This window comes from Parasteatoda tepidariorum, chromosome 7, assembly GCF_043381705.1.
Source record: "Parasteatoda tepidariorum isolate YZ-2023 chromosome 7, CAS_Ptep_4.0, whole genome shotgun sequence".
Lineage (NCBI taxonomy): Eukaryota > Metazoa > Arthropoda > Arachnida > Araneae > Theridiidae > Parasteatoda > Parasteatoda tepidariorum.
Genome location: NC_092210.1, coordinates 67,724,682 through 67,747,276, shown reverse-complemented (window position 1 = coordinate 67,747,276; position 22,595 = coordinate 67,724,682). Strand labels below are relative to the sequence as shown.

The 22,595-nt window shown below is 29.6% G+C and overlaps 1 protein-coding gene across 3 annotated transcripts in view; it reads right to left on the bottom strand.

The window, feature by feature from the left end:
- The window catches only part of LOC107456753 (uncharacterized), a 27,237-nt gene extending 11,517 nt beyond the window's left edge, over window positions 1–15,720 (bottom strand). Inside the window, exons 1-10 of one of the 3 annotated variants that reach the window (XM_016074701.4) lie at window positions 15,532–15,720; window positions 12,158–12,172; window positions 11,362–11,397; window positions 10,722–10,748; window positions 10,583–10,615; window positions 6,107–6,130; window positions 4,191–4,211; window positions 3,574–3,588; window positions 2,503–2,520; window positions 36–50 (exon numbers count right to left, since the gene is read on the bottom strand). In XM_016074701.4, coding sequence (XP_015930187.1) covers window positions 36–50; window positions 2,503–2,520; window positions 3,574–3,588; window positions 4,191–4,211; window positions 6,107–6,130; window positions 10,583–10,615; window positions 10,722–10,748; window positions 11,362–11,397; window positions 12,158–12,172; window positions 15,532–15,598 — 271 coding nt within the window. In that variant the 5' untranslated portion in view covers window positions 15,599–15,720. Of the gene's footprint in view, window positions 1–35; window positions 51–2,502; window positions 2,521–3,573; window positions 3,589–4,190; window positions 4,212–6,106; window positions 6,131–10,582; window positions 10,616–10,721; window positions 10,749–11,361; window positions 11,398–12,157; window positions 12,173–12,893; window positions 13,045–15,531 lie in introns of those variants that run through there. The other 2 variants (XM_071183545.1, XM_071183546.1) reach the window with 2 other exon arrangements.
- Between the last annotated feature and the right edge of the window lie 6,875 nt (window positions 15,721–22,595).

The window sequence follows — 22,595 nt, the reverse complement described above, 5'->3', positions numbered from 1 at the left end:
AAAATTGAGTTGATTTTTTTTTTAGATATATTTACCTCCACGAACGATTCCTGCCAAATGTAAAAATTAATGTAACAAACCACATTGAAAATACAAACAGTAAAATAACAAAATTTCTTTTTTATTTTTATGCTTTCAAAAATAAATATTATGTTCACAAAAATTTGTTTGAAGAAAACAAGAACTACGACATACTTACTAACAAAAAGTATGCTTTTTATAAAGGTATGTTTTATACTATTATTAACATAACCCCAATTTTTTAATTAAAGCTTTAGCTTTTTAACTATTGTTAGATAGCAATTAAAAAAATAGATAATCGCTAATATATAGAGAAAAAAATATCAAATAAAGATCACCATTAAAAAAAATATTGGATTCATGTTGTTGTATTTTGCCATACAAAAATGGTGTGTATTTATATTCAAAGCAGAAGACAAGTAAAATTAAAAATACAGTGAACTCTCACTTATGCACCGGTGTAAGGGGCCAAGAGAAAAAAGCGCATAAGTGAAAAACTTCGAAATTCTAAAACGCAACGTAAATTGCAGTGACAATATGAATAAATATGTTTCTAAAGATTAAATGTTAATACTTATACTGTTTTCATATTTACTAGAATTATACAGAAGAAAAAATTTAAATTACCATAAGACAATTTATTCTCTTACAAAATAATCTTAATACGTGTTTGTATTTGTTTTTGCCGACGTTATTCAAAAGCAGTTTTTTCCAGTTCATATAAATGGGATGAGGGGGAGTTTCAGAAGCAAAATTAAATTGTAAATAGTCAGTAATAGTGTCTAAAGCTTTCAATACTGCTGTGTGATTTGGAGGAACTTTATCATCTCGTCAGTATCATCCACCACGTTCTCATCTTTCACAAGTTTTAGTTAGATATAAGTGAGCAATTCTTCACAAAAAATTTGAGTTTTAAGGGAGGGGGTGAAACCTCACATGATAAATTTCTAAGAAAAGTACTTGAAGTCATAATATGCTGCACAATAAGTTATTCAAGTACTTCTGTCACTAAACAGATCACCTCCTTTTATTTACTCAAAATGTCCATCTGACTGCAAGTAAGTGATCGCGGTCTCTTTCATCTTTCGTATTCTAGTTGTCTTTTTTTTCTAGAAAACAGCATGGGAGTACAACTAACCTCTGGACAAGAGGAATTGTCATTTTCTAAAAGATGAATGGGCTTTCATTGTTGTTGGTGTAACAGATAAGACACCCTATTCAAAATTCTAGAAAGAATGTCTTTCCAGAAACAGCAAAAATGAAAAGGTCACAGGGGGAAGTAAATTCAATAGGATCTAACAACATATATTTCCTTTTATCTGTAACAAGGATTGCTTATTTGCTTCATTTTTAATTTAAAAAAATTTTTTTAAAAGAAAAAATATTTAAAGGATTAAAAAATTAAAATGTTAGCCTAAAATTTCGGCGCATAATTGAAAAATTTATTTTTAGAGCGACGCATAAACGAAGGATGTTTATCATTATTTTCCTATTTAATGTACTGGGACCTATAAAAATCGTCGTATAAATGAAAAAGGTGCATAAAGGAGGTGGTGCATAAGTGAGAGGTCACTGTAACTGTTTTTCAAACCAAATCGGGACTATTTGTTAGACTAAAAATGTTCTTTGCAGACATATTTCTTTACAAATCGTACTTTGTTGCAAATAACTAATTAACGAACGAAAAATTTTCATATATCTTCTCTTTTTTATTAACAAATCATGGATAACAAAAAATTACTAAGAAGTTAATTTAACAGTGCGTAGAACATTTGTTTCATTTTACATGGTCATAAATTCGTAAATCAGTACAATTTATTAGAAAAAAACTCGATTACTGTGAGAGAATTGTTGAATTGATAAATTTGCTTTAATTAATACAATGTTAGGATTTTTCGAAATTATTTCTTCGTAATATTTGTGATTCCTGCATCCTTTGATTTTTTCCTACTGCATGCAGTTAAAAGTAATTGTGAAAGAATACCATAACACTTTATATCAAATACTATATTTTACTATTTAATTGTTAAAATATAGCTTATGAAATGAACTATTAAAAACAGACTAAAGGGAAGTGTATTCTAAAAAATATTGAAACGAAAGTTATAAATTACGCATCAAATCTTTTATTGATTTTTTAGATTTAAACTCTAAGCATCATTATTATGAATTTTTAAAAAAAATAATAAAATGATGAACACAGCAAACCCTATATATTTGTAATTAAAGAAAAAAATAAATTTGATTTTTAAAAGTCAATTATGTTTACATTTTCAAAATGTAGAATCTTCTTAAGTCATAAGTAATTCAAAGATATATTTAAGGTTACAAGTTATTGTTAATTTCTTTTTTCTGCTTTATTTTAAATAAAAGTCAAGGTCTATTTTTTGTAGAATTAAACTAATCAGAAATTTGATAACTTAACAAACAAATGCTATATTTTAAAATGCAGAATGAATATTTTTTTATCAAATTACTTACCATTTGCTAAGCCTCCAACTGAAAATGATAAAAAAAAATTAAGTTTATTAATTTGATTTATCGATGATCTCAATCCCTTATTATTTCATCATGCACAGCTGCTTAGGCTTACACATAATTTAACTAAATTTAATTTAAAACTTAAGAATATATTTGTATTTATCATTGTTACATCATTGTTATCATTCTTAGAAAATATAAACAAAAAACGTTTTTTAGAAAAAAACGTTTTTTGTTTACGTTGTTTACAGAAAAAAAGATATCGTTTTTTTAAAAAAAAACGTTATCTTTTTTTTTCTTTTTAGAAAAAAAGAACCCTTTAAAAAATTGAGTTGATTTTTTTTTTATTTTTTAGGAAAAATCAATATTTTTCTCCAAATTTAGGTTGAAAGATTAAGCACTCTAATTCGTTTCATGTTCGAACAAATATGCTTCTCGAAAGTTGTTAACTCAAAGTAAAATGCATAAAATTTCTGAAATAAAATTTTTTATATTAGAAATAAATAGTACTTATAAAATAAATTTAAAATTAAATTAAAATAAAATCAAAATAATGTTACTTAATAAACAGGTCTTATATGCTTTGAGATTTTTTTCGCTTTATAGCATTCCACATGACAACTTTGAAGTAGGAGCTGTAGTAGGATTTTAGGCTTTATTTAGCATTTCCTATACCCCTAGCCCGCTTTCAGGCAAGCATAGTAGGCCAAAGCAACTCCAAGTCAGATTATAATTCAAGCATGTGATGATTGACTTTTTTTACATCACGTTATCATATGGTTATTTTTTGCCTATTTTAACAAATTGGGTTCATAACTTCAACCTTGGTGCTCATTTTGCAAACATTTTTAAAACTGGTCTTATCAGAAAGTTGCTTTCAGGAGTCTGATCTCATTTTCGAGATTATGGGGTGTTACTGAAAAAATACACGATTAACATAAAATGGATCTCTAAATCACTTAAAGGAATTTTAATTTAGGAAAACATATTGTATAGCTATGCTTACATATGAAAATGCGCTAGCAAAAATAAATAAATACAGATTTCTTATGTAAAGACATTTCAACTTACTTCCACCAAAAAGACCTGAAAATATACAAGATATAATAAATGAATAATTTACTCTTTCGTTTTATTACCAAATAAGATTAAGAAAGTCAGTTAAACATGTGACTGAAAGTTTCAATGGAAATTTAAATAAAGAAAGCTTCATTAGAATTGTGCAATTGCAAAATCATAGATTGTGATTTTTATCTCTATTCAATCTATTCTTGTGTTGTTGGGACAACGTTCAATCACCTCTATGGTGTCCTCGGGAAAGTTATCTACATTACCAAGGTTAAATACCATAAGACGCTACGAATACCGACTGATGTTAACTTTTTTTTTTCGACTGATTGACAGAAAAGTTCTTAAATATTGACTAAATTCGTTTTCTCGAAGAATTAACGATACTTATTTCGTTTCTTTGACGAAATTATCACTGGAAGCATATACGATCAAACGGTTTCGACAAAAACAAAGAAAATTTTGTGAAATTTGAATATTGACTTCTTACGGAGTGCATACTTTAGTTCTAGAACCTTAAGTTTTCACATGTTATTAAAATAAAACGAACGTGTTCAGTTCAGACAGATAGTTTGCTGAACTTAAACTTAATATCAATATAACTATTTTTAAAAACTTACCTCCTAACAATCCTCGATGTTCTGAAAAATTTAAAATTATGTTGATAAAGTTGTATGAACATAAAAGTAAAAATAAAATTTCATTAATATAATTCATAATAAAATATAATTCAATAAAATATAAAAATAATAAAATATAATTCATAATAAAATTTATTTTATTTAAATGCTTGGAAATTAAATAAATAGAATTTTAGATAGCTTTATATATATAATTTATAAATATATTGAACAAAATTCAAATTCGTAATATATTCCCACTAGAATAACATTACTAATTAAATACTATTTGATTTAGAATTATTGTTCGCATTTCATGAATTAAATGTCGATGAGCATGCAAACACATATTCGCATAATATTTGTATATTATGCAAATATTCGTATTCGTATAATCAAACAAATATTTGTATTGTATTTTTTATCACTAGATGACCCTTAGAATATTTTAAGAAACTCATTCGTGCCTTACTTATTTATTTACTTATCCTACTTCGCGCCTAGTAGCACATAATGCCCTTATTTTCTTGCACCATCTCACTCAATCCTTTGAACAAGATCTCTCCTGGAACAAGCTCGTTCAACCCACCTGTCTTCTTTCCCTTTCCACCTTTCTTTTCCATGTTAGCATGTGTTTTCTACTTTTTCGTTTGCCTTCTAGTGCCCACGTTAAGGCTTCAGATGGTATTCTTGTAGCAGGCATTCTCAATACATGACCTATCTATTTCCATATCTTTCTTTTTATACCGATGTATCAAGTATACTGTTACAGATATCCATGGCGTTGAAATGGGTGGATTAGTTCTTGTAGATTTATTGTCTGAACTGTTTTCAAACAAGGTTGATGATTTATACTTTGATAACTTATTTACTAGCCCAGAACTTAGAAATGAATTATCTAAAGAAAATATTGGAGCAACGGGAACTATATGTACAAATTGTACATAAAACCGTTCTCTTCACGAAGTTAAAGCAAAAACTATATCCAGGTATTTATGAATAGTATTTTGACTATTTGAACAGTTTAGCAAATTTCAGATGAAAAATTCTAGCAATGTAACAACAGTTTGCTCCAACATGCACGAAGTTTTCCCTCTGATAAAGGCAATGTGATGGTAGAACACATAAATAAAAGTGATAGAAACTGATCAACCTAATCTGTAGTATCCGAATATAATCGGTATATGAGAGGAACAGATCGTATGGACCAGAATGAAAATGTATATCGGTGTATATGTATATCGGTGTTTCATACGGTCTAAGAAATGATGGTTATTATTTATTTGGGTTAGAAAGGGCAATAATTGACAAATCTATTGCTTGTAACCATCTTTGTTCCCTTTTTTCCCAATTGTTAGATTTTTTAAGCTTAAAATGAGAAATAGGTTAAACGGTTTATTAATCCAAGATCACTAAGCTTGGTCATGACAGACACTTTTACTAAAACAAGCAGATGCTAAGTACAAGATTCCCTTAAATATAACAGAATAAACCACTTTATCAATGTGAATAAAACATTGTTACACTGCCGAAGTTGGGGGATAAGGTTGCTAGAAAATGAAGCAAATGTAAAATTGTATTGCTTAAAAAATGTTTCAAAGTATTTCATATAAAATAACTTCACTTTATCCTTTCTAAAAAAAAGAAAATTCTTTTTTAAATGAAAAGAAATTAACCTTATTTTTTATATTATTTCACATTTTATTACTTGTTTTATTCAAAATTGCATTCATCTTTAAATGGGGAAAAATCTGCACCTATACAAGACTAGCTCTCCAATATTAGGACATTAGGATATTATGATTTATTATAAAAATTATTTAAAAAAATATTTCACATATCAAGTTGGTAGAAAAAATCAGGCATTAATGGGTTAAGAAACTTATAACAAATAAATGTGATTTAAGTTTACTTACTAACAGCTGGTTTATGTGTTGTTACTGAAAGAAAACGTACTAGTATACACTCATTGCTATAATAATTTGCCCACCAAGAAAGAATTGTTGGAAATAAACGGAATTTTGCACACTTAAGTGTAATTTTGATAGAGTAAGTGGTTAAGAAACAAGGCGAAATGATAATTTATTGAAAGAAAAAGTAAAATGAATGGAGTTTTTTGTTCCTTCTTGCTCCACCTCTAGCACGAATCCAGGATAGGGTAGACATTGAGTCATAAAATCCCTTATAATATCCAGCGGTATCTCATTCCACAGTTGCATTGAAAATAATACTCAATTTACTAAATTCAGAGGCTGTCCAACTAGCGGTCCCAAGTTGTCCTATACATGCTCGGTTGGTGACAAATCTGGGGATCAAGCCAGGAAATAGGGGTAATGTGGCGCATATTTTCCTGCGATACCCTTGCTTTGTGTGGCCGAGCATTCTTTTGTTGAAAAATGAGTCTTCAACGATTGGCAAACACATGTGGTTGAAGGATGTCACGAGCAAACCGCTGGGCTTCCATAAGGACGTGGTTAAACGTTAGAGGTAAACGTATGTCGAATTAGATGGCTCCCCATCATACTAGCTTTAGAAGTGGTGTCCAACTGTTCAGCGCTGGCATCCACTCACTGTTGCCACTGTTTGGAGTGATGACTTTGACTATGGGATTGGACTGCAACCGAATGGAACCAGGTCATCTTCAGTCATGAATCTAGATTTAATAAGGGCAGTCATAATTTTAATGTACAAGAGTAGAGTCTCCAAGGTAAATGCCACAATCCTACCTTAGTTGCACAGCAGCACACTGCTTCTACAGCTGGAGTGATGATGGGTGATACCGTCACATACTTCACACGATCACCCTTAATATTGATCCACGACACCATGACAGTCCATGGGTTCGTTCTTGACACCTTTCAGTAACATGTGTGGCTACTCATGGCAGGGCTCCTACAAGCCGTTTTTTAACCAGGCAATGCTCGTTCACAAACAACAAGGGTATCACAGGATTTTCTCCATCTCTAGATATCTACCCTTTTTTGCCCTGTACGATCTTCAAATTTATCACCAAATGAGCTTATCAAACTTTGGACGGCAAGTTGGACAGCCCCCGAGTTTAGTCCATTTAGAGGTGTTTTTACAGTGACTGTAACGTGTATAGCATCTTGCATTTTAACTTGAGGTGGCCCAAGAGAGTACTAAAACTTATATTCGTTTGAATTTTTTCTCGCAATAAATCAACATTTTGCTTTGATTTTTAATCACTTTCACGAATATCAACATTGTACTTACTTATGCAACATTTTGTTTCATACTGACATTTCCACCTAAGCGTGCAAAGTTTTTACTACTATGTGTAAAATTACTTGCTTTAAAATCGTTTAATCATACTTAATTTAATGTATAATCATATATATTTTTATGATTAATTTTAATTAAAATTTTAGTACTAAATTTTTAGCTATTGAAAATAAAATATACATATAATAACTAAATAGAAAGAAAATGAAGGAAAACAAAACCATAACTCATATAGATAGGTTTTACAGATTAGACACAATTTAAATCCTCTGATACGTGATATTACTTTAAATAATATTAGTTCAACTCAACAAGTTAAGTTTAAATCAACCTGTGTTCAAAAAAAATTTAGTAGCTAATTAAGATTAAGTACTATTCTCTACTCCAAAAATATTTTAAGGGTGTTTTAAATATATATATATATATCTTTCGNTATATATATATATATATAACAAAAAAGTATTTTATTACATATTACATATATCTATGGGAAATTAATATGCTAATGTTAAATATTTGGCCATCAATATAATTACTTTAACTTAATATGGTGTATTTTGCTAAATTAATAATTTTGTTTAGCTGTAGAAGAATAATTTAACAATAACTTTGTTGCTTTGTAACGTATGCACTCGGAAACTCTTCATAATTATTTACCTTAGAATTCAATCGTCGAATTCTTCAACGTTTTATTTTATTTTTATTAACTTAGCTTTTATGCGAGCTTCAGGGCCCATAGTTCCTTTTCCCAGCTATTTTTGAATTTCAATTATGTTCTAGGTGTGATTTTATTTTATAGTTTTTAATAAACAGTTCATTTTGGCAATTTAGTTTTATTTCATTATTCGATGGCTCATGCTAGTTTAATTCATGTTTGTTTTCCCACACAATTTTTTAATTAAGAATAATGGTTGTGAAGTAATTAATACCTATTTAACATAATTTAGATTGTGTAAACTAAGCTATTTTGTTTTATATATTACTTCCAAAATATTGGATTTAAATATTAATTTCGCTGCTACTTCCTTATTTGTCAATGGTTTCCTCTGATGCATCTTTTGTATTGCTGCCATCTTAAACCAAGTATCATTTTCCAGTGGGAATAACTATATGCTCTTTTGTGTGTGAAAATCCTCTCGTCACCTATTTAAGACTAATTATAATTTAGCTGTCGCCAGCTTCCACAGAAATGTTAAAACCTGCAATTCATCTCTGACTATCAGGTAACTTTAATCTTTTATCGGTACAAACCAATGTTTCTAGAGCATTCTTTTTCTTCTTGTATCACCTCTTTAGCCGTCCCTATTTTAGTATTAGTTTCTTTGGCTTATATAAGTTAAAGTTTAAACTCTCATTGGGAGCTCACATTTGTTTCCGAGCAAACCATTTTCGCCAAGGATGCTAGCATACGAAGCGATACGTGAAGTCATTAAGAATACATTCAATTTTCGTCCTGACAAATTTCTTCTCTGGGAATATGCTGGCAACTGATGTTGCTTTCAATTTTTCTATTATATTTATGATGATTTGTGTTGTGAACATTGAAGCTTAATGAATAAATGTTTTTATTTCTGTAAAATATTTTCCAGCTTTATTATGGATGATGTCATTCTCTTGTGGTAAAGGGTGAATAAGGAATTGTTTTTGAGTTAAGTATTTATGTTTTCTTTTTAACGGATGCGTTCTGAAGGACCTCGCAGCACTTGCTTTGTTTCGACACTATACCTTAAATTTAATTGTCCTAAATTCTAATGTTTTCTATTATTTTTTTGCCATTAATTCTATAACTATTTTTACAATAATTTTTAATATCCCTCACCATAAAAGTTTAAACGCAAACCTAAACCATTAACAAATAAGAAAATGCCAGTGAAAAAATTGTAAAATAAAATAAGAGTATTGTATAAATATCTTAATAAAAATTAAACTAAGAATTATTCCAAATAGATATTAACGAGACAAAATAAAATTAATATTCCAATATACAATTATTTGAATAATAAACAATTCTTTAAAATATTTAAACCTTATATTGCGGTATATAAAGCAAAAAAGGGCTATATTACATAATCTAAATTACATTATGGTAGTAATATAATAATGGTAGTAATTAAATCACTACCATTATTCTAACAAAGATGACAAAGATTAACAAAGATACACCCCATTAAATTAACGTAATGAAACTAATTGCCGAATATTTAACATATGTATGTTAATTTGACAAGGATATATGTAATAAAATATTTTTATGTTATAAACAAATATTCATATGTGGTGTACAAGTGTACAATACCATATATATATATATATATATATATATATATATTATATATATATTATTACTTCGCTCACCAACCCTGAAAAATCGCTCTTCGATTATTTTTGCACATTGGCAATAAATAGATTATTGCATTAAAATTAATAAATTATTCCATTTAGTTCCATAGATATAGTTCCCGATTTTATTGGTATAAACCATTTTGCTCGGTTACCATTGAAACTTTGCCCACTAACTTGTTTTATAAATTCTATTTTTTTATAAATTTATTTTTTTTTTGTTAGTATAAAAACTCGTTAAATGTTTTTCGTCAAAGGGATTAAATAGCAAAAGTGTGAAAGGTTAATTCTTTATAAAGGTTATTTGTATTCAAGGCCATATCATAGCTAGATAAGTTTTCTTTTTTGGTAAGAAATTAATTATAAAAGTAAATGTAATTTATTACCATAGTTGTAAAGTGGTAATTAAATATGCTTATCAAAAAATAAAATCTAATAAGGTGATATCACACGACTATCTAACGATATAATAAGGAAAATCATTTTTAAGGCCTTTAATTTTAAACAAAATGAAAATTAAAAAATAATCGTGGAAAGTAATATTAAAAAAGGAGGAAGAATAGATACAGATAAACACCGTTTTGAGCCACTGTGGCTCAAGCAGTAAAGCGTGTGCTTTGAGGTGACCCAGGTTCGAATCCCAGCGGTGGCTGGATGATACAAATTCTGCTCCCGGCTCACACCGAGTATAGTGGTGGCGTGAAAAATCCTTTGTGTTATACAGATCTTGGGTTAGAATCCTCCTGCAGTCTGGCTAACCATGNTATATAGCAGATTATTTTGGACTGATAATATGAAAAAAAAATTACCTTTTTTGGGCGGGGGTGTATATGCATGTCTGCCTATATAGGGAAAAGAAACAGATATAGGGTGAAAAAAAAGCGCAATATTTTATGCAGAACCTGTAAACTTAAAGGAGGAAAAGGGTTTTGAAAAGTATGTATTTACCATGGTGGTGTCTTTTGCCATGATGATCTTAAACAAAATTAACAATACTTTTACAATCTTCAAAAAACTAGAAACAAAAGTAAAAAGTGAAAAATCTATAAATTTACTTTTTTTCCTTTTTAGTTAAATGTTACATCAAATTTATTAAATTAAAATAAATGAAACTAATAAATTATCATAAAACTTGAAATAAAAATTATTTAACATAAATCTTATCAAAAAATCCAAAAAAGAAAAACGCATTAAATGTAGGATTTGTCTATAATAAGGATGAATTATTATCTGCAAATAGACCTCATGCAGAAAAATCTGAGTGTAGATGTGATTTTTTTGCTTGTTTCTTATTAGTGCACAAAACTTCATTGTTAAATTTATAAATTTATTATAAAGTTATTACTTCCAAAAAGCGTCGAAATCTATTTTAATACTATTTGGTAAAGAATTATTTTTTACACTTTAGATCAGCATAAATTGTGAAGGCTTATTTCTTTTTTGAAAATTGTTCTTCAAATAACTAAAATTGTTTTTTACAGTGTTATTGAAGCTAATGGTTGATGAAATTTGTAAGCAATTGTTAAGTAATTCTTAATCTGAATTGTATATTTTTCAAGCTTACTAGGCACACATAAAGTTTACTTACCACCATAAATGCCATACACTTTAAAAGGATAGTTTTCTGGAAACAGAAAAAAAAATTATGTATTTGAATTACAATCTTTAATTTTTTTTTAATTATTTAAAAAAGAGTAAATCAGTTAAGTCTTTTTTATCCTAAAATCAACTTAGTTCTAAATTTTACTCACTTATAAATTAAGTTATTTTGAATAATAGTTTTTTTAATAAGTAGATACAAAAATTTTCCTGTTTTTATGAGTATATTTTTAAGTTCTTTTTGTTATTATACTAGTTTTGTCTGAAATACCTTCTCACGCAATTATTGTTTTTCATCTTTTAGTCATTTGTCAGTATGTTCTTTTTACCACAATGTTTTCAGGATCGTCACCAAGGTTGAATCCCAAATTGTCTCTAGTTAAGTGTAACTAAAGGGCGACGTTAATTGTTATGACGACATTTTTTTCAGCACTAATAAGACTAGGTATTTTAATCTTGACTTTCTTTCACATTTGTTTAGTAAAGCTGCAGACAGTTTTTGAAAATATGAAACAGATGATTTTGTTTACAAATGACAGCATTACATAGCATAAGTAATTGCATACTGCGTAGCTAAGCTAAACCTTTCTCCCTAATGCAAAGTACAAAACTTGAAATTACACTTACGAATAAAAAATAGTTTTATAATTTTAAAGTTTTTAAAATTCAGTTAGAGTTTGGAAAAAAAACTTTTATCAACGAACATACAACTACGAAAACACGATTTGCATTATAAAATATAGTATATTTATATGGCAAATAAAAAAGGATATTTGAACACTTACTACACTCGACGAAATCTGGAAAAATAAGGACAAAATTAATGAACATTTTTGGATCGCTCATAATTATTAGATTCAGTGTGTGTTATTTTTAATTTGCAGATTAAACTTTTTGCATTTTGAGTATTCATAAATTTTAATAACGAATTTTAATCGTCTTTTTACATAAATTATAATTTTTTACCATAATGAAAAAAAAGCTTAATCGAAGCAATCATCAAAAAACTCAGAAATTATGTTTAGCTACTTCATTACAAAATGGTATCCTCTATAATATCACAAATTTTTAACTTTAAAAAAAATTCATTTTCATGGAATTAAGTTTTAATCTGTCATAACTAATTTTATTAACAGTTTAAGGTTTGATTTGGATGCCAAGTATAAAATAAGTAATAAGCTATCAAGTTTAAAAATGTAAATATCAGGTAACCATAAAAGGAAGTAATATACGTAAAACCAAAAAAAACAGATAACCTACAACTAATTTTTGATCAATAATTTGTTTGGCTCTATCCAGAAAAAGATCCGATGTCTATATAATGTAATTTGAAATTTATAATTGTATTTAGATTTATAATCATATTACGAGAGAATTTATTAAAAGATCATGTTTGTATGCAAAAGATTTCGAAAAAGAAATCAGTAATAGAAAAATGAATAAAAAATTACATATGAATTATTTGGGACAATCAAAAATTCATTGCTTATACTATACAAGGAATAGAGAAATTCAAAATACTTATTAAAATCTTTAAAAACCATAGCATAGTGTAGTACTGAATTGTTTTTTTTAAGTTTGATTTATTTCACATTTATTCTTAAAAAATGCAACAGGAACATTCATTTTACGGATAACAATTGCCCATAGATATGAAGCAAGTGGCCCTGTTGTCTGCATCCCTTGGACTGTGAACCAAAAAAGGACCACCTAGCATGATAACGAGAACAGCTGTCTTGGACAGAGGATGATTGGCTGTGGGTTCTCTTCAGTGATGAGTCACTCTAGTCGGGAAGCGACTCCAGACGTGTTCTTCTCTGGAGAGAACCCAGGAGTCGCAGTAGGTGCCCTAACATTGTCGAAAGGGCACCCATTACATCTCTTGGCATTTCCGGCAAAATTAAATTCCTAGTGCACTTTAGCATCCAAATAGAGTCTCGGTGCTACCATCTAGTATGGCAGAAACTAGACGTCCAAATTAACATGGTCAACGGTATCTCATCCATTGTGGTGGTCCTGAAAGAGTGGATACCACTTCTGGAGAACGCACTAGGTCTGCTCATCGAAAAGACTGATTGTGCAGCTCATTGGGAATAAAAAAAACATTGTCGAAAGAACCACCATGGTCAAGATGACCGGTTTCTTCATACACTCACTAGAGGTATTTTGACAGGTTATGGGTACAGGAAAGAGATCTTTGCATCCTATGTGAGACCTTTCCTCAAAACATATGGATCAAATTTCATCTTTCAAGATACTTACTTTTTCTTAAAAGGATGATAATGTCCATTCACACAAAGCTCAGTTGGTGGACGAATACACTCAATCGATAATCATTCATTCCCCAGTCGATACGATATTCAACTATTGGAGTGACCTGTAATGTCCCCTGACCTTAATGTCATCGAACACGCATGGAATGCTCTTGAGCCCTGAATTGCAGCTCAAAAACTAACTCCACCGACCATCGAGAGTTCAAGAGTGAGCTCATCGAATATCTCATGGGTGCAAAAGTATGGGCCGTTGCCACAGGGGATGATGAAGAGTGTGGTAAACGGTATGAAGCGCAATATAATTTAAGGTTAAAAGACTAGAAATTTAGTTTAAATTAAATAAAATTAAGAAGCAGGAAGTTATTTAAAAAAAATCAATAAATAATTTTTAACGATGACGCATATTTTAAAGCGAGGAGTTCTATTTTTAATATTTTTTGTCGCCACCTTTTTTTAATATAGTGCTCAACTCATTTAATATGAGTGTTCCAACTCCGAGTTATGAGTGGAATTTTCTGCACTGTGATAAAATTATACTTATACGAACCCCGCATATCCCATGCTTGCAAAAGTAAGAGTGGTTGTCACAGGGAAGATAAGGACTCTAATAAACAGTATGAAGCACAATATATGAGAGTTAGGATAGCTTTCAGAGGCAATCATACTCCCTATCAAACATATATTTTTCTGACTGATATGATGTCGGTCATCTGCTGTTCAGGACAAGGGACCAGATTCCTTACTTGAGGCTCAGGTTATGCCTATTGTTACCACAACTAGCATATATTGGTTTTATTTAGAATGATATTTTGACCAAGTTTGGTTTCAGTTACTTTGGTAGTTTGTGTTAAAAAAAAAGCACATTTGTTCCTTCTAGTGTACAGGTTTTACCAGTGTACCTTGAGTTTGACATTTAAGGATATGAGTTCTCATAAATTAAACATAATTTTCTTTTGCTTATGAAAACATTTCATATAAGGATTAATAATAAATTAGATAAATATTAGATATGAGAGTTAGTTGTCTATGTATTTGTATATAGTTGTTTTGTATATATTTATGTATTTGGTTATTTTGCTTACAAGTCTTTTGCAATTAATTTGTATAATTATTAATGAAAAAATTACGTAAGCATGGTTTTTATAATAATTTAAAGGTAACAATTTAAGTTTTTTTTTTACTTTTATTGCCTTAAGCGAATAATACTTTAACTAATTATACGAATTGTTCATATGAGTTATGATTAAGTTATGATAACTATAGTGAGGGTGAGATGTTCTTTTTAGACAGCGATGTAGTCCATAAAGATGAATTGGTTACAAGTGACATCATCGCAGATAATTTGTGGCATTTGTCGATTCAGAAGCCAATCAGGTTCGACACACACGCGAGATGTCACTTACAGGTATCTAATTAAATATGGTTTAAATCATATGGTTAGGTAATTATTTCAATTCTTCTCGAGTCACAAGTACAGAATTGTGAACTCGATGGATATTTTGTGGGTGTTACATAAAAGCTTGAATACAATCACAATACAATGCATATGTTTTTAATTTGTGTTTTTCATTATCTTTAAATAAATCTTATTTGCATTCATTCAACAGTCTTGTTCGTTAAAAGTGCCCATCTTTAAAATAGAGCATAACAATCTGAAAGACTTAATTTCGAACAATATTGCATGGACAAAGCTGAATGTATTAATTAAAGCAATGACACAACAAAATGGAGGTTTAGCACATTTAAATAATGCGACATTTACTACATTTTTTGGAATAAGGAAAACTAAATTGCAATTTACTCGAAATTAATGCATGAAAGTTTTTTTTAAACAAATACAAATAATCAAAACATTTTTAAAGGAGATGGTTATAAATTTAACTTACTATTATTTAAAAACACAGTAATGAATAATATACACCATGATGAAAGTATAAGCTTTGAAGTGTGCATATTTTGCTTATGTACTAAAGAAAATTATCAAATACGAAAACATCTGGGACGAATGTAATTTTTTATTGCATAGCCATTATTATAAAATAAATTCTATTTCGAATTTGTTTTACTTGAATGATTTGAAGTACATCCTATCTTTCTTTTTATTATTATCTATTAAATCGTTTATAAGTGTACTTGCTATGAGATAGCTCAACTTTATTGAGTAGTAAAGATGCCTATTTAAATGAGTTATTCAGTCATCCAAAATGCATCAGAATGACAGATAATATGTCATTTTTCTAAGTACTTTAGTTTTTTTTTAATCATTAAAGTCAGATCATAAAGGGCCACCATTTCCCGATCTTAAACCGATTCCAGCAAGATTTAAAATAGAAAAATATAATTAATTTTTTGCTTGTAATTATAATTATATTTAAAACAGTATCTTTATCTGATTCAAAAATTTTAAAGCAATTCCTATTTAAAATGAATTTTTAATTAAATTTAGTTCCTAAAACAAATTAATTATTAATCAAACACATTCAATTTTTAATTTTAAATTCGACATGTCGGAAATCTTAAAGCTTCTTGAAATAAATTTTTACATAAAAATAATTAATTTTCCCATTATGCTCATCAGTTTATAAAACTTTACAGTTACATTAATGCCTCTTATAGCTTTGTATACTGCCCAATATTTAATTTATAATTATAAAGTAGTATTTAATTTATATAATATTTAATTTATAGTTTATTTTAATCAGTATTTAATTCATAAAGTAAACCAAAATTCATACTAAGCAATCTCTTTGTTTAATGTTCGTATGAGATTCACTAATTGCTGATAATATTTGCAAAAAAGAAATCGAAGAGAAATACTAGTATAATAGTACATTTGTAATTAATAGACTGCATTTTAATAAAAAATCATCATGTTTTTAATGATGTGCAGTTTTCCTTGATAACATAAAACTTTTTTAACTTTTGAAATATATATAATAATGTCTTTGTTTCATGTATAAACAAGAAAATCTAATTAATCACTCATTTTTAAGTTTTGCCGAAATTTGATAACTAAAATTTCCATTTTAATTTAGTTTCACTTAAAATATGTTCTGCAAAAATGCCACAACAGATTTAACGTTTACCTTGCTACGTTTACATACCAATAATTTTGTTGGTTGCTCACTACCCTCTGCTGTTCAACCAGTGATGTTAGCAACACCCTAATCGACTGCACCATCGCAGCGCTTCATTCTTAATTACATGTAAGCGAGCACCAAAATCAGCGTTTAACCCTTGAGGATCTTAATCCATTTTTTCATTTGGAAAACCCCCGTGTTTAATTTCAACAACATAGTCTGTGTTAATTAATTAAAAATAATTTAAAAAAAAGAGTTAAAGAAAAATAATAATATAAAAATAATAAAAATTATGTTGTTGAAATACTAGTTCGAAAGTGAATCAATTGAGATCGTCATTCAAAACCCAACGTCATTGCCATTAATCCACGTCGTTAATGCAATCATTATCATCATTAATCCATGTAATTAATGCAATATGTAGGTAAATTGGCCAAAAATCGTAACAATATATATTTTTCTGCAACTTAACTGTCCTTACAGAAGGAATCAATGTTCTTGTGTCAAGTAGATAGTATTGTTTCTAATGCCATTTGGACAAGCCAGGCTCACAAACCTTTTGCAAATTAAGTCAGGAAGCGCACCTTTCGTTTGACAAGCGAGGACAGCAAGGTTGGAAGTACGTCTCTGCTCAAAACCACACGGATAGAGGGCAGCATCACTCTTTCAAAAGATCGCTAATAAATTATTTTTCTACCGGAACTAATCTTTTAATAGAGTTAAATACATTTTTAAAATAAAACAAAATTCATATGTCACGTAAATCCTTACATACACTATTTTTTTAAAAAATATAAATGATTTTTATGTTTCCCTTTTAAATAGTTTTATATTTATAAATTAATTATTAAAAATATGAATAGATTGTCATTCATAATAAAAATACCTATTAAAAATTTCATAAGAAATTTTAAAATATACTGAGAAATTAAACATTCAAATTCTTGAGTACAGAAATCCAATGGTTAACGTAAACGTTTGCACAACTGAATAAACATTTCCGTATGACTTCTAGTTTTTCAGGCTTGAAAAAGATAATAAAATGTTTAATGTCCATTCTCCTAAATAATAAAAAAGTGCTCACCACTACTTTGATTTCATCAACACAAAGATTGCAGAATTATATAAGAAATGTTGCGATACGATTTTTTGTGAAGAATTATTTTTCGTCAATTTAGAATATTATTTAAACAAAAATCATAAGAACTTTTATAAGCAGGTGGTTTTTTACAAGTGGATAACCTTCAGGAAATGTGACACTTCGGAAAGGAAAAATTTTTAATTTAAATATTTCTGAAAAGTTTGACTTTCATAAAAAATATTCATTATGCAACCTTTTTGAGAGCAGTGTATTTAACAGACATTCATGCCAAAAAAAATTTAATTATAAAATCACTTAATTTTTAATGATAAGAATATGACAAAGAAGTTTATATTTACACTGTTAGAATTTTCATTCTAAAATTATGTTAAAATAACCAGCGGCACTCAGTCCATCTATCTAAACGTAAAGATTACGGTAAGGGACTTTTTTCTCGATACGGTTTTGTTACCGTTTACAACTGGTATTAGTTTCAAAACCGTAAAAGCGAAATTTAACTGGACATAGGAGCTTGGTTGTGATTAAATTGTGCTTGATGAAATGAACCGTGGAAAGTGGCTTAATTCCATTTTTTTAATGTTTCCCCTATCGTAAGAGATGGGAAATATTAAGACTTTTTGGGTTAAGCAGCTTTATGCTGCAGTCATCTAGGCGTCAATTAGAGTACCGTATTGTAATAGACCAAAATCACAAATTGGGGAAGCAGGACACCCTTCATGTGTTACAGGGAATGGGGAAATATTGTGGTGTTAACACTGGGACGCGAACTTCTGTTCTGTCGGTGATGAAATTGACAGATAGCTCTTTCGGCTATAATACGTTTCCAACAGCAAATTCTCGTTGCTTAACCGTATAAGGTGAAAGCAGTTTATAAACGAATTTCTCACAGTTAACAGTTTGAATGCCCTCTTATTTATGATTATTTGACTGTTTTGTAAGAATATGGGGAAATAGCAATTAAATAAATTGTTATCTATCCATTTTTTTCGAAATATTTCTAACAGTGTAGAATCTATGATCTATTGGCAAATCTATGATCACAGTACGCGTAACATAATTAGATCACATGCATAATTGGAGACTTTAAAAAATTTTCATATAAATAATACTAAGTAATGCCGGATAAATTTTATTTCAATCTACGATCTTTCTGAAGTTACAGCAATTTTCTAGAAAGTTACCGAATCTTAGTTACTCTAAGTCTTAAAGAATCTTAAAGAAAATGTCTTTTTTTCAAGGGCCACTTGAAAGAAACATCCGCTTTCATCAGTGGTTATAATCACACATAAAATGTAAACATTCTGTACAGTCTGCAAAAAAAAAAAAAATAAAAGGAACACCTTAAATAACTTTTGATCTAATGATAAAATTTTCAAGTTCTAGGATTTAATCTTAAATGTTCGAAGGGGTAACATCAAATATATTAATATACTAGTGCTAACGATAACGAGAAAATACAATCTTTTTTTAAAATTTGATTATTCAGCAACTATTTGACCAATTTCGCTCAATTTTTTTTCTTTTTGCCATTTATAATATCACTTTTTGAAAAAGTATAAAAAATTGTATACCTTGCAATTTAGAAGCTTTTCGCTTATTAAAATAAAATAATAAAAGCTATAAATATTTACTGAAAGTTATATTTTGCAGACAATTATCTCGGATTAAATACATTTTTTAATTGTGTGCAAACACTTTGCAATTAGCTTAAAAATTTCTCGAGATATGGCGAAATACGCAACAAGTAAACATATAGGGGTCTAAACTGTTGACAGCCCTCCTGACCAAACATTGGGACCATATTTTCTAGATTGCAGATACTCCTTATATTTTATTAGCCAGAAATCTGAATCCATCGAAAAAAAAGATATGTTTATTCAGAGGAAGTACATTTTCGTGTCTTATTTTGTTCTTAAAATATCGTCAGCACTAGCTAAACAGCATGTTTGTGATCATTTTTCCGAGTAATTAGGATTGAGTCCAAGATTGTGAAGATCCGATCATTAGATCAAAAGTAATTCAGTAATTCAGTTTTATTATTTCCCACAATGTACAACTTTTTTTACCAGCTCCTGTGAATAAGGTATAACTTCATCTTATAATTTTTTACTACTCTTTTTACTACGAAAATGTCCGATGCTCAACCTGGCTGTAAGAGACTAACTAATGATCCATCCACCACTGAAGATATTTAAACCAGCACCGTGTTCGGTACGTGCCGTGTGTCGAATTCGTATTAACCAGCCTTCTCTGAGTTTCGAACCTGGTTATCTCATATAGCAGCAAGCTTTCTTTTCTTTGGACCACCAGAGCCCTATTTCATGCTATTTTATGTGTCCGTACTATAGGGTAAGAAGGAGCAGACGTAACATTAGAAAGGACAAACCATACCTTCTAGGGACCACAATTCTACGCAGTTCAAGGCCAGGATCAAACGCTTTTCGGCTTTCCCTTGAGTTATTTTAAATCCTATTCAATTTTAATCACAACGGTATCTAAACTTTATGAATTTGTGTTCTCAAAAAATTATTTTTCTTCTTTACTCTCAAATCAATTTCAAAATGATTCAGTTGATAATCATTTACAGATAATCATATAAGTCATTTAAACAGCTGTAAAATGAAAACTAAATTTTTGCTGAAAAATTTTACTGTTGAACAAAAAATTCTTCAATTGACATCAGACTCTTTAATATCTACATATATATTTCTCTTACACGGCGACAAAAAAAACCCCTCATTACAACTACCCGAATTTCAACGCTAGAAAATCGACCAATGATTGCAGCTAAAAATGCCACATGCCAAATCTGGCTGAGATGGCTCAACATATAGCGCTTTTAAAATTGAAACTGAAATAACCAGAGAGAGCATAAGCTAGGCAGAAGTGAGTAGTCTTTGTCGATAGATCTCTATTTTAGTATTTTGTCGAAAGCGCTTTTTTTCACGAATTTATATATTACGAATTTACTTGACGATTTTTGATTTATATCACGAATTTATTTGTTTTACTAGAATTTATTTGTTTATGCAGATTTTTCCATTGCAATTCACTCATTTCAATTTTTATTAGACTTAATTATAGCCAAAATTTTAACCTTTTAAAGAGATATCAGTTTCAGAAATTTTATCTTAAGATTTTATACTATAGCACATTTCTAATCGGTTTAACTAATTACGTGTAATTTATTTGAATTCAAATTTATTTTAATGACTTAGTATTTACTAAAAAGATGTAATTTTTTTTTAAAAAAACAGTTGTTATATGGATTTGAAAGATTGTTTTGAATTCTTAGAATTTAGTGCATTTGCAATGTAAAGTTAGTAGCGAGCTTGATTTGCGAAGCAAACCATATAAGATTGCGTGGCAATTTTCGGGGGTTGGCGAGCGTTAGCGAGCAGGGGGCGCAGCCCACTTGTTCATTAAATTTCATTATTTAAATATTAGAAACAACACATCTGCAGTATAATTAATTGCTATATATTTAGTCTGAGCAGTGATGGCTCAGGGAATAGAGCGTTCGCATTCCAATGAGGTGAACCGGGTTCAATCACGGCGATGGGTGGTCGATACGAATTCCGAATCCGGCTTGCACCGACCACAGCGCTGACGTGATTCCTCAGTGATAGACGGATCATGGATTAGAGTACCCTTGCCATCAGACTAACCATGGGAGGTTCTAGTGGTCATCCTCTCCATGTAACGCAAATGCAGGTTAGTTCCATCAGAAAATCCTCCCCGAAGGCAAATTTCTCCAATACTTGATCCAGGAGTTTCCTTGTCTTTTGGATCGGGTTCAAAATTACAAGTCTACGGAGTTGAACATTAGTAGTCGTAAACCCAAAAATCGGGTCGGCTGTTCAACGGCGGTTATAAAATAAAATAAAAGTGTAGTCTCTTTATTTTGTAAATTATGATTAATCTAAATAATGTGGTCAGTGAACCAGTTCTCTTTCTTTTGTTGTTACCTTTTGTACGGCATTTTGTTTAAGGAAATTACGGACTATATCTCTTCTGGATTTCTGGCTAAGTAAATAGATAATTGCAGCTAAGAGGCGGATGGTTGGATAAAGATCTTTCACAACTTGAAGCTAGTAAATATCTTTCTACTACAGATACCAGTAGTGTCTAAACTATCCTTTGCCATGTTCTCACCTCTAAGTTTCCTTATTATGAGATTTACATATGCTGTTTTGCACTTCTTAACCAGGGTAATCCTAAACCGAGTGAACCCACATTTACCTGCTTTTTCAGGTTAGATGAAGTCTTCTTTTTTCCCATGCTGAATGTTTGTTTATTTATGGTCATAAGAAGACAGTAAATTTGAGTTATGACATAAAATTTAACTGACATAAAAAATCATTTTTTTTAATACGTATCGTAGAAGCATGATTTGGTATAGTGGCAGATTTCTTTTGTAAAGTTTAACATCAAAGAACTTGGTTGCATTTAAAAGTATATTAAATCAACATTAAATATTAAGCAGCATCTCTTCTTAGAGATACGAAAAGAGTTTCTTATAAGATAACCATAATGTATATTTTTGTATTACTGAGTAATGGTCAGACTGAGGGGACATCGGGCATCAGAAAATCTCCCAGCAACACCTCCTAGAAGTAGAAAGGCCTCAGCATGGATCAATTTAGTAGTCCGATGTGACGAAGTTAACTGCGCAGTAGACGAAAAATAAGAAAGATGTCATTACGTTAGGGGTACTAAGCTGCGCAATGGTTGAAAATACAATATATGTCATTACGTTTGGACTACT